The sequence below is a fragment of the Papio anubis genome, chromosome 13 (assembly GCF_008728515.1).
Source record: "Papio anubis isolate 15944 chromosome 13, Panubis1.0, whole genome shotgun sequence".
Classification (NCBI taxonomy): domain Eukaryota; kingdom Metazoa; phylum Chordata; class Mammalia; order Primates; family Cercopithecidae; genus Papio; species Papio anubis.
Window position 1 is genome coordinate 103,150,517 of NC_044988.1, and position 11,035 is coordinate 103,161,551.

General features: G+C 54.1%; 1 protein-coding gene across 2 annotated transcripts; it reads right to left on the reverse strand.

Moving 5' to 3' along the window:
* Window positions 1-397: 397 nt before the first annotated feature.
* SURF6 (surfeit 6) lies at window positions 398-6,526 on the reverse strand. Of its 2 annotated transcripts, XM_003911139.5 has the most exons (5): window positions 5,723-6,510; window positions 3,763-3,972; window positions 3,097-3,185; window positions 1,922-2,134; window positions 398-1,722 (listed from the first exon to the last, which is right to left on the reverse strand). In XM_003911139.5, exons 1-5 carry the CDS (start codon window positions 5,814-5,816, stop codon window positions 1,243-1,245), a joined length of 1,086 nt encoding a protein of 361 aa, XP_003911188.2. In that variant the 5' UTR covers window positions 5,817-6,510; the 3' UTR covers window positions 398-1,242. The 2 variants fall into 2 exon arrangements, with proteins under 2 accessions (XP_003911188.2, XP_021782778.2); XM_021927086.2 differs by lacking the exon at window positions 398-1,722 and having other exon boundaries at window positions 1,933-2,129; window positions 3,093-3,185; window positions 5,723-6,526.
* Window positions 6,527-11,035: the final 4,509 nt, after the last annotated feature.

An 11,035-nucleotide genomic window follows, 5' to 3' on the forward strand; every position in this document is an offset into this window, starting at 1 on the left:
GAGTGCAGTGGCGGGATCTCAGCTCACTGCAAGCTCCGCCTCCGGGTTTAGGCCATTCTCCCTGCCTCAGCCTCCCGAGTAGCTGGGACTGAGAAGCGCTCCGCCACTGCTGTAGTTTTTGTGCACAGTGGAGGCGGAGTTTCCACTGTGTTAGCAGATGGTCTCAATCTCTTCGTGATCCACCCGTCCTGCGGCCTCCCAAAGTGCTGGGATTACAGGCTTGAGCCACCGCGCCCGGCCGAAAGACTGTATTATTTCCAGATACTGTTGTGTCTGTCTCCTAGCTCAAGCTCATACCCATCTCACATCTGATCTTTCCGCGGGGCTTTTCATTGGGCATATTAACAGTCACACCAGCTCCCTTTCGGTTACAATCTTCGTCTCGTTAACTGGAGAGTTTCATCAAAAGAATTTTATTTACAGCGTTATCATCCACGTGTCACTAAAATTCACCTGAGTTTATTCAACCTGTATTCATTTTGATTGCCTGGAGCTTTGGATTTAATTCTTCCGTTCCATTTTGTATCCTCCATTCACTTCACTCTCTCCAGCTTTTACTCTTTCTCTTTCCCTTGGGCCAATGCACTTGACCCAACTCACACCTGTGGACTCTGAGAAGGTACTGCTGCCTCCCTCCCTCTGAATTCGGAGGTGAAATGCCGCCCCCAGGCACTGAGGAACAGAAAGGAATGAGACCCCAACAGGCAGAAGCCAAGAGAAGGGGGAGGAGACGTAGCGTTCTGCCCCAGGACGCACCATGCCTGGACGTGCTCCCACCACTCCCGAGTGCCAGGTGGCCACACGCCACACCTCAGGGTTGTCCTCTGTTCCAGTCAGCTGCAGACTAATGTGGCTCGGCAGCAGAGGCCACCCTCTTCTGTCCTGTGGCTCCTGCGAACACAGGCCGGGGGAAGGGGCAGTGACTGCCCACCCCCACCGTTCCTCCTCCCTGACCCTGCAAACCTCGGGGAAGCTTTCAGGCCCAGGAAAGAAGACTGGGCCCCAGTGTGGCTCGCCCTTTCCCCGGGTCTGAAGGCCCCGGACCGTTTTCAAGGATGACGCAGAAACATTCTCTATCACACACGTGATCTGAGCCCTCACAACTCAGCAGAGCATGACAGTGTCCCCCTCACACGCAGAGGCCGCGGTCTGTGGAGATCCTGGGACAGAGCCAGCATCAAGGACTCAGAGGGTCCCCTGGAGCCTCCCAGGACAGAGACGGCAGCCCCAGGTGGGAAAGACTCAGACCAGGCCTGCGCGCTCCAGGTCCTGCGGCAGGATGCGGCCCTTCTTGCGGGCCCTGAGCAGGCGGCGCTCGGCGCGGGCCGCCTTCTTCCTGCGCAGGTTCTGCCGACGCCGGTCCTGGCGCTGCTGCATCTTCTCCACCACGCCGGCCGTGCGTTTCTCCCACTGGCGCTGCCGCTGCGCCCTCCGCTTCTCCTTACGCTTCAGGGCCTCCTGCAGCAGGCGTTCATCATCGCGGATCTTCACGCCCTCCGCCTTGTACAGGAGGTTGGTCCACTTCATCTTGGCCTCCAGCTCCTGCGCCTTCCCCTCATCCCGGTCGCGCAGCCCGTCCAGCCGGCTCTGCCGTGCCTGCAGGCGCTCCAGCAGCTGCCGGTAGTTCCTCCCGGTCAGCGGCGTGAGGTTCCCCTTCACCCTCTGCCTCTTCTCCTTTCTGCGCTGAGCCTTGCTGGCCGGCTCATCTTCGCTCACCTCCACCTGGGAAAAAGGCATGACATGAGCTCATGCCAGCCCCACACTAGGCCCCAGTCTTGGCCGGCACCCTAAGGGAACTGCGCTGTCCCCGTCACCACCTTACAGACGCGATGGGGCCCGGAGGGAGGTCATGAAGCTAACAAGGGGCAACGCTGAGGCCTGAAGCCGACCCAGCCCGCCCGAGGACTCAGCTCCCACTCACCTTATTGAAGATCAGCCCCGGCGGCTCCCGCGGCTCCGTGTAAGCACCCTCTGGGGCTGGCGCCACCGCCTCCTGGGCCTCCACGGCCTCCTCAGCCTTCCTGGCCTTCTCTTTCGCCCGCAGCTCCTTTCGCTTCCTCTTCTTCCGGTCCCGTTCCTGCTTTCTCCTCCGCTTTTTCTCCAGGGCGGCGGGGGACAGCTCCTTTGCACTGCCCTGGGGGACAGGCGCCCACTCATTAAAGTTCTCTTGACACCAGGGTCCCCCAGCCTGGCCCATGGTTGAGAAGAATCAGGGCTGGAAGGCAGGTGAGGAAATCCTCACGCAAAACAAGGGGCCCACGGAGTTCAATGTTCCACAACAGAGGATGTTCCTCGAAAATGCAAATGACCCCAAAAGGGAGAAGGGACCCCCAAATAAGAATCACGGCTTCCAATTCCCAGGCGCTTACCCCGTGCCAGGATACGTTACAAACATGGTTCCACATGTCATACATTGTTTCATAGATGAGGAGGGTCAACACCACTGCCTAGAACTTGGAGTTGGGGTCTGAACACCTGTCCTGACCGCTGCCTATTCTGTTCACAGGGTACCCAAACCACGCTCTCCCCAGTGGCCTTTCCCATCCCCGGGCCAACAAGAGCCCTACACCAGCCCAAATGAGGCCTGTGCTTCAGGAACAAGGGCCCGGAGCCTTGATCGCTTCTTAGGAACCATACACTGTACCTTGGGATGGTGGAGGAGAGTAGCTGGGGACTGTCCCCCACACAGCATGAGGACTTAAGAAAGGGCCCCAGGGAAAGGGTGAGTAGGGGCCAACACAGAGGAGACAGCACCATTCAGCACAAAGAGCTGCACTGGCGCTTCTTGTGCCTAGCCACTCAGCTCAGGTCCCTGCTCAACTCACAGGACTATCACGACATTCGGAGAAACAGACACAGGAGGTGCCTATCCCAGTGTCAGTTCAGCAAAGGCAGCTTCCCAGAAGGAAGGAGGCCGATAACTTTGGGGACTGAGGTTCTCCAAGAAAATAACTGCTCTCCCAGGGCACAGCTGCTGGGGCACTGACAGACTCACTGCAGAGGGGAGAACAGGGACTACAGCCCCTCGCTGAGAGCCGAACCCAGGGAGAACACAGGTAGAGCAGTGACAGCACTCCAGCAAACCTGCCTGCCTACCTGGCCCCGGGCCTCCTGGATCTTCTCATGCAGTCGCTGTCGCAAAACATCCAGTGCAAAGACAGACTCAGGCTCAGTGGCCAGGCCATCTGCAGGGAAGAAGACAGGACTGCAGGGGGCCCTCTCTCCCTCTCCCCCTCCCTCCCTAGGGCCACGAATCCCTGTCCCACTGTGGCCACTCATGGATCCACAGTGCAATTTCAGTAAATTCTACTCCACCGCTTCAACCTAGACTGGTTCCTACAACATCCTCCAGGACAGGTAACTGAGTGCCTTGCAAGGTGGGTCACTGTGGTATGAGAAAACACGTCCTACGGCGCCAGCCAAACCACCTCCTCCACATTCTGTAGCCTGCGCCCCAGAACAAGTGGGCTCTCACGACGCCCCTGCAGAGACCTGAGGACAGTGAAGCTAAAGTCAAGCTGCTCCAGGTCCTCAGAGAGACATGGCCTTGCCCCCGACATCCTGCTAGCCACGTGGCCTGGAACGCCATCCAGTTCCTTCGGTCCCATCCACCCTAGCGCTCCCGGGATCTTTGCTCTTGGGGAAGTCTTGTGCTATCCCTGTGTGCCTGACAATGCTTTTTTTTAAAAGCAGAGGGGACCAAGCCCAAGCCCGGCCCCAGCCCCGCCCTGCACAGAACCAACATGTCCTGACGCCTCTCACCTGCAGGGTTCCCTGCTGAACTGGAAGCCCCAGCTGCTTCCTCTTTGGCTGCCTCAGGCCTCCTGGCCCCAGAGGCTGCTGGAGACTTCTCTCCCAAGGACTTGGCCTTGTGCTCAGCAGCCTTCTCTTCCCGCTCCCGGAATTTCTTTTGTGTTTTCTTCCTTTTCTTTTTTGGGGGCCCTGCAGCTTCCGAGCCTCGAGTTTTGCCAGCTGAAATGCAAAATAAGAAAGAGTTGCCATCCCAGCTGGGCGCGGTGGCTCACACCTGTAATCCCAGCACTTTGGGAGGCTGAGGCAGGCGAATCACAAGGTCAGGAGTTCGAGAGGAGCCTGGCTAACATGGTGAAACCCCGTCTCTACTAAAAATACAAAAAATTAGCCAGGTGTAGTGGCAGGCGCTCATAATCTCAGCCTCTCAGGAGGCTAAGGCAGGAGAATAGCTTGAACCTGGGATGTGGAGGTTGCAGTGAACTGAGATCACTCCACTGCACTCCAGCCTGTGCAACAGAAAAGGACTCAGTCTCAAAAAAAAAAAAAAAAAAAAGAGTTGCCGTGCCAATCTCATGGCCCATTCAATAGGCACGAAAGGCTCACCAAGGCTTTGATCCTAGGAGGATGCAGAAAGAGGATCAGGATTGGGAGGCAGAGACACACTGATCCTAGAGCTCAGAACCATAACCTTGACCAAGTAGTTCTGCTTGTGAGAATCCATCATGCACAAAGACCAGGCTTCAAGGACGTTCATCATATTATTTGAGTGAAAAATTAGAAAAACCTGAATATCCACCTCTACTAACAATTTCTGACCCTGCTTCACAATAAGCTACCATGTTGCCATCAAACACAATGACAAGGGCTTTCATTTTAGCTGCTGGGGTTAATGTTTACTTTTTTTTTTTTTTTTGAGACAGAGTCTCGCTCTGTTGCCCAGGCTGGAGTGCAATGGCACGATCTCTCCTCACTGCAAACTCCACCTCCCGGGTTCAAGCGATTCTCTTGCCTCAGCCTCCCGAGGAGCTGGGATTACAGGCACCAGCACTGGTGCCCGGTAGGCATTTTTTAGTGAGGCGGGGTTTCACCATGTTGGCCAGGATGGTCTCGATCTCCTGACCTTGTGATCCACCTGCCTCGGCCTCCCAAAGTTCTGGGATTACAGGCGTGAGGCCCCATGCCAGGACAATGTTTACTTTTTAAATGGGAGAAATCAGTATGTAAAGTAGGAGCTGAATCATTTTAATAAATGGAAAAAAAAAAAAAACTTGAAAAAGGATGAGAAAGACAGACGGAAGACATACTGAGTAATGAGAAAATTCACAAGATTTTGGATTTGCTATCACCGATATACCGTCCTTGAATAAAAAGGAAACCCTGTTTAACCTCTGGTGGGTCCAGAGACGCTGCTGCTCTCCTCTCCTCCTGGGCCCAGACAGCACTGACAAGTCCCCGCTGTCGGCTTCCCCGCCCGATTGTCTACTTCCCTTGTGCAGCCTGGTCACCAGGCCATGAGAACCCTAAGGGCAGGAGCCCTCTGCCATCCTCCTCCTCCCCACACCGCACCATGTCCGTAATGAAGGGACTGAAAGGGTCTTTTCCCACTGACTGACCGTTACTCCTGTCTCTACTAAACCCCCTCTCTACTAAAAATACAAAAATTAGCTGGGCGTGGTGACGCGCGCCTGTAATCCCGGCTACTCTGGAGGCTGAGACAGGAGAATCTCTTGAATCCGGGAGGCGGAGCTTGCAGTGAGGCGAGATCGCATCACTGCACTCCAGCCTGGGGGACAGAGCGAGACTCTGTCTCCAAAAAAAAAAAAAAAAAAAAGCAAGGGAAAGGGGGGTATTTTCTTTCACAAGTCACTTAGATTTTTTTTTTCCAGTACTTTACAGACTCGTCTACACTGGCTCCGGCCGCGTTCCCGTTTCGCAGGCCCCTCAGTCCCAGCCCGGCCATGTGCGTTACCCCGCATGCGCGCCTGCTGCTCCGGGCTCGAATGGGAGCAGATCTTCTTGGCCAGGCTCTGCAGGTAGGCGTCCTTGTCGAGTAGAGAGGCCATGGCGGAGACCCGAGCCGTTCACAACTCACACCTTCCCGGCGGCGCGTGCGACTCTCACCACGTCCGCCGGAAACCACCACACGGGCAGGCGCCGCCAGACGAGCGCCGAGCCGCCAGCCCGAGCGCTCGATTAGTCAGGCCTGACTCCGCCGGAAGCAGCGCGCGGGGCGGAGAGCACAGTATTGTGGGCCGAGGGCAGCCAATCTCCGCCGGGAGTGGTTGCAGCCGGGGACCCCGAGGCCGGGCCTCAGCGCCTCCATCACCCGGGTCCCGCACGTGTCCTTGCGCTCCCCTCACCCCTACACCCGGCACAGCAGGCCCTCATGAGTAGGGGCGAAATGAGTGAATGACCAGTAGTACCTTCATTCAGTCCTTTGGAGTGGGGGGCCTCCGGTCTCAGGCGGACGCAGACTGAGCGCCTGGCACGTGGCAGGCCCTAGGTTCAGTCCTAGGGGACACAAGCAGTGTGTCACACACACAGATGTGCTCTTGGCGAGTGTCTGCCGTAGAGGTGGCTGATAAACCTGGCAAGCGTGTGACTGTCAGGTGAGGGCAGCGCCAAAGAAAGCCCCAGGGGAAAAGGGAGAAGTGTTGGGCGGGAGGGAGCCGGCGTGTTCAAGGAAGAGCCCCTGCGCAGTGACTTTTGCTCTGAAAAATAGACTTACACACTACGATCTTCCCTCCGCCCCGGGAAAGGAGTCTCGTTCTATCGCCCAGGCTGGAGTGAAGTGGCGAGATCTAGGCTCACTGCAACCTCCGCCTCCCGGGTTCAAGCAATTCTCTGGCCTCAGCCTCCCGAGTAGCGGGGATTACGGGTGTGTACCACCACGCCCAGCTAATTTTTTTTTTTTTTGAGATGGAGTCTCGCTCTGTCGCCCAGGCTGGAGTGCAGTGGCGCGATCTCGGCTCACTGCAAGCTGTGCCTCCCCGGTTCACGCCATTCTCCTGCCTCCGCCTCCCGAGTAGCAGGTGCCCGCCACCACGCCCGGCTAATTTTTTGTATTTTTTAGTAGAGACGGGGTTTTACCGTGTTAGTCAGGATGGTCTCGATCTCCTGACCTCGTGATCCGCCCGCCTCGGCATCCCAAAGTGCTAGGATTACAGGCGTGGGCCACCGCGCCCGGCCTAATTTTTGTATTTTTAGTAGAGACGGGGTTTCACCATGTTGGCCAGGCTGGTCTGGAACTCCTGACCTCAGGTGATCCACCCACCTCCGCCTCCCATAGTGCTGGGATTGCAGGCATGAGCCACTGTGCCCGGCCCACACTACGATTTTTAACACAAGATGTGGCCTTTATAATAACTCACTAGGGGCAGGAGAAAGGAGAGGTCATGGTCTGAGGCTTGGGACCACCACACCCCAGTTCCTGCACTGGAAAATTACAGGCTCGTTAAGGACCCAGAGCCCCTTCCAGGGCCACCCTGTTGGTCGAGAAGGGAGAACTTAGAGTCTTAAATTACAATTTGAAAAGGTAGCTGCTAATGTATATATATTAGAAACAGTAAGAACTGTTGTATTTGAAACAGAACTAAACTTTCTTCCCCTTTCTGCCATGAGGTGTTAAAAAAAATTTTTTTTTTGGCCGGGCACAGTGGCTCACACCTGTAATCCCAGCACTTTGGGAGGCCAAGGTGGGAGGATCACTTGAGCCCTAGAGTTGGAAACCAGCCTGGGCAACATAGTGAAACCCTGCCTCCACAGACACAAAAAATTAAATTAGCCGAGCATGGTGGCCGGCCCCTGTGGTCCCAACTACTCAGGAGACTGAGAAGAGAGGATCACTTGAACCCGGGAGGCAGAGGTTGCAGTGAGCCAAGATCACGCCACTGCATTCTAGCCTGGAGTGCCAGGTTGTCTCAAGAAACATATACTTTTTTCATTTTTAAAAAAGGCAGTCAAATTTAGCAGTGTGGGGGTTGAATGCCAACTACAGTGATACTAAGGTTAATTAGTTCTGACATCCCACTGCCATTCAGACCAGGCTAGAGGTGATGTTGCATGGAGGATGGGTGTGACGCTGCTGATGGCTCCCCTGAACTGCTGGGTATCTTAACACTATCACCTACTGAGTTCAGAATGGGCATCTGACCCCCCAAGCCCCATCTCTTCCTCTAACTGCCAACCCTTTTTTCAGTTAAAGCAACTCCATCCTTCCAGGTGCTTGGGCCAGACCTTGAAACCACTGACTCCTTTCTTATTCCCCACATCCAGTGCTTCAGCAAATCCTGTCAACTGTGCCTTCAGAATCCGACTGGACTCACTCCCATCTCACCACCACTCTGGTCCTGTTTTATTTTTTGAAACGGGGAGTCTCACTCTTTCTCCCAGGCTGGAGTGCAATGGTATGATCTTGGCTCACTGCAATCTCCACCTCCTGGGTTCAAGTGATTCTCCTGCCTCAGTCTCATAAGTAGCTGGGACTACAGGCGCGTGCACCATGCCTGGGTAATTTCTTTTTCTTTCTTTCTTTTTTTTTGTTTGAGGTAGTTTTGCTCTTGTTGCCCAGGCTGGAGTGCAGTGGCCCAATCTCGGCTCACTGCAACCTCTGCCTCCTGGGTTCAAGCGATTCTCCTGCCTCTGCCTCCCGAGCAGCTGAGATTACAGGCATGCGCCACCACGGCCGGCTAATTTTTGTATTTTCAGTAGAGACGGGGTTTCCCCATGTTGGTCAGGCTGGTCTCGAAATCCCGACCTCAAGTGATTTGCCCGCCCCGGCCTCCCAAAGTGCTGGGATTACAGGCGTGAGCCACCACGCCCAGCTAATTTCTATATTTTTTTTTAGTAGAGAAGGGGTTTTGGCATGTTGCCCAGACTAGTCTCAAAACTCCTGACCTTAAGTGATCTGTCCATTTTGGCTTCCCAAAGTGTTGGGATTACAGGCATGAGCCACCATGCCTGACCTGGTCCTGTTCTACATTTTAAGACTCCAAAATAACAACCACATGCAACACACAATAAAAAGAGGCATGAAGGCCTTTCAGCTGGAACCGCCATCTTTCAGTAACTGGCCAAAATGACAAACACAAAGGGAAAGAGGAGAGGTACCTGATACATGTTCTCTAAGCCGTTTAGAAAACATGCAGTTGTTCCTTTGGCCACGTGTATGTGAATCGATAAGAAGGGTGATATTGTAGACATTAAGGGAATGGCTACTGTTCAAAAAGGAATGGCCCCCAAGTGTTACCATGGCTCAACTGAAAGAGTCTACAATGTTCCCCAGCATGCTGCTGGCATTGTTGTAAACAAATAAGTTAAGGGCAAGATTCTTGCCAAGAGAATAAATATGTGTAACGAGCACATGAAGGACTCTGAGAGCCTAGATGGCTTCCTGAAATGCGTGAAGGAAAATGATCAGAAAAAGAAGGAAGCCAAAGAGAAAGGTACCCAGATTCAACTGAAGCGCCAGCCTGCTCCACCCAGAGAAGCGCCCTTTGTGAGAACCAATGGGAAGGAGCCTGAGCTGCTGAAACTCTTCCCTATGAATTCATGGCATCATAGGTGTTAAAAAAAAAAAAAGAAAAAGAAAAAAGACCTCTGGAATAGGGCAAAAAAAAAAAAAAAAAAAAAAAAAGGCATTAAAAAAACTATTTGGGCCAGGCGCGGTGGCTCAAGCCTGTAATCCCAGCACTTTGGGAGGCCGAGACGGGTGGATCACGAGGTCAGGAGATCAAGACCATCCTGGCTAAACCGGTGAAACCCCGTCTCTACTAAAAAATACAAAAAACTAGCCGGGCAGGGTGCAGGCGCCTGAAGTCCCAGCTACTCGGGAGGCTGAGGCAGGAGAATGGCATAAACCCGGGAGGTGGAGCTTGCAGCGAGCTGAGATCCGGCCACTGCACTCCAGCCTGGGCGACAGAGCGAGACTCCGTCTCAAAAAAAAAAAAAAAAAAAAACTATTTGGGGAACAACTGAGGAAATCCGAATGTGACTAGATACTAGAGGATATGCAATCATCATCCATTTTGCTTGTGGTGATGGGAGAAGGAGAATGTGCTCAGAGAGGCAAACTGACGAGTACTTCCATGAGCTCAACTGCCCTCAAAATAAAAAGCTTGGGATAAAAGAGTGACACAGACTGAGGATGGGCCAAGGCTTAGGAACATGGAGGCCACTGGTGACCTTAATACGCATAGTTTTGCTAGAGTCATGGAGACAAAACCTGTCTGACGCAGGCCCAAGAGAGAACCGCAAATGGGTATCAGCTGCTTCCCTGTGGAGCTCTGCTGCCAAGGGCCAGGAGCTGGAGAGGAAAAGGGGTCAGCAAAGCGGCTTGGCTCTAGGAGAAATGACTTGATTTTCACATGGGAACGATGGTCCTGGTCAAGCAGAAAACAAAACTGACGGCGGAAGGTCTTACTGCTCAGGTGTTTAGGGGCAGGACAAGTGGGATCCCCCCACAAAGTCTGGCCAGTTCCTTCCGGGCTTTCCCTTCATATACGCTTCCATCTGGTTGTAATATTTTTCTTCCTTAGTGGTTAAGTACAAGGCATTTCCACAGCTAAAACAGTGCAGGAGATCACCACACATATCAATGGGGAAATAATCCCTCAGAGGGAAAGCAACTTCCCTACGCCACCCCAAAAGCCAGACCCAGAGTCAGGGCTAGGCCTCAGGCTCCTGTCTGTCTAGTGCCTGCTGCTTGGCTGTGAGGTTCTCTGGTTCACGTGGTGACGGGTCAGCTGTGTTCTTACCTGTCCCCAAGGCTGGATCCTGGGCTGTCACCTCATTCATACATTGGGGAAGACGAAGGCCTCCCCATGAGAACATGAAGCACATGGATGGTGGTGGAGGAATTGGGGGTGGGGGAGTTAGGGGTCAGGTGTGCTCCCCTCACACTTCCTGCCCAGTGCTGTGACTTCTACATTTCTAAGGTGAGCCTGGCACCAAAAGACACTGGGTCTAGACTTCCATCAGGTTCAAGTTCTGATTTCTGCCACTTCACTTCCTAGCTCTGTGGCTGTGGGTACACCTCACCCCTTCTGAGTCCACATTCTCTCCTCTCCTCTCTGAAATATTGGCACTAGGAGCACCGGCTCTGGTGGCAGTGAGGATGAGATGCCAGCAGAGGCACAGGTGCCTGGATGTGCAATGATGGCAGCAGGTCCATTCACTGAATACTGGGGACCTACCAGGTGCCAATGGGGAGAGGGTGACTTCAGGCCAGGCTGTCCAGGCAGAGCTGAGGAGCTGCTGCTCGGACAGCTGCTGGGAGACCAAG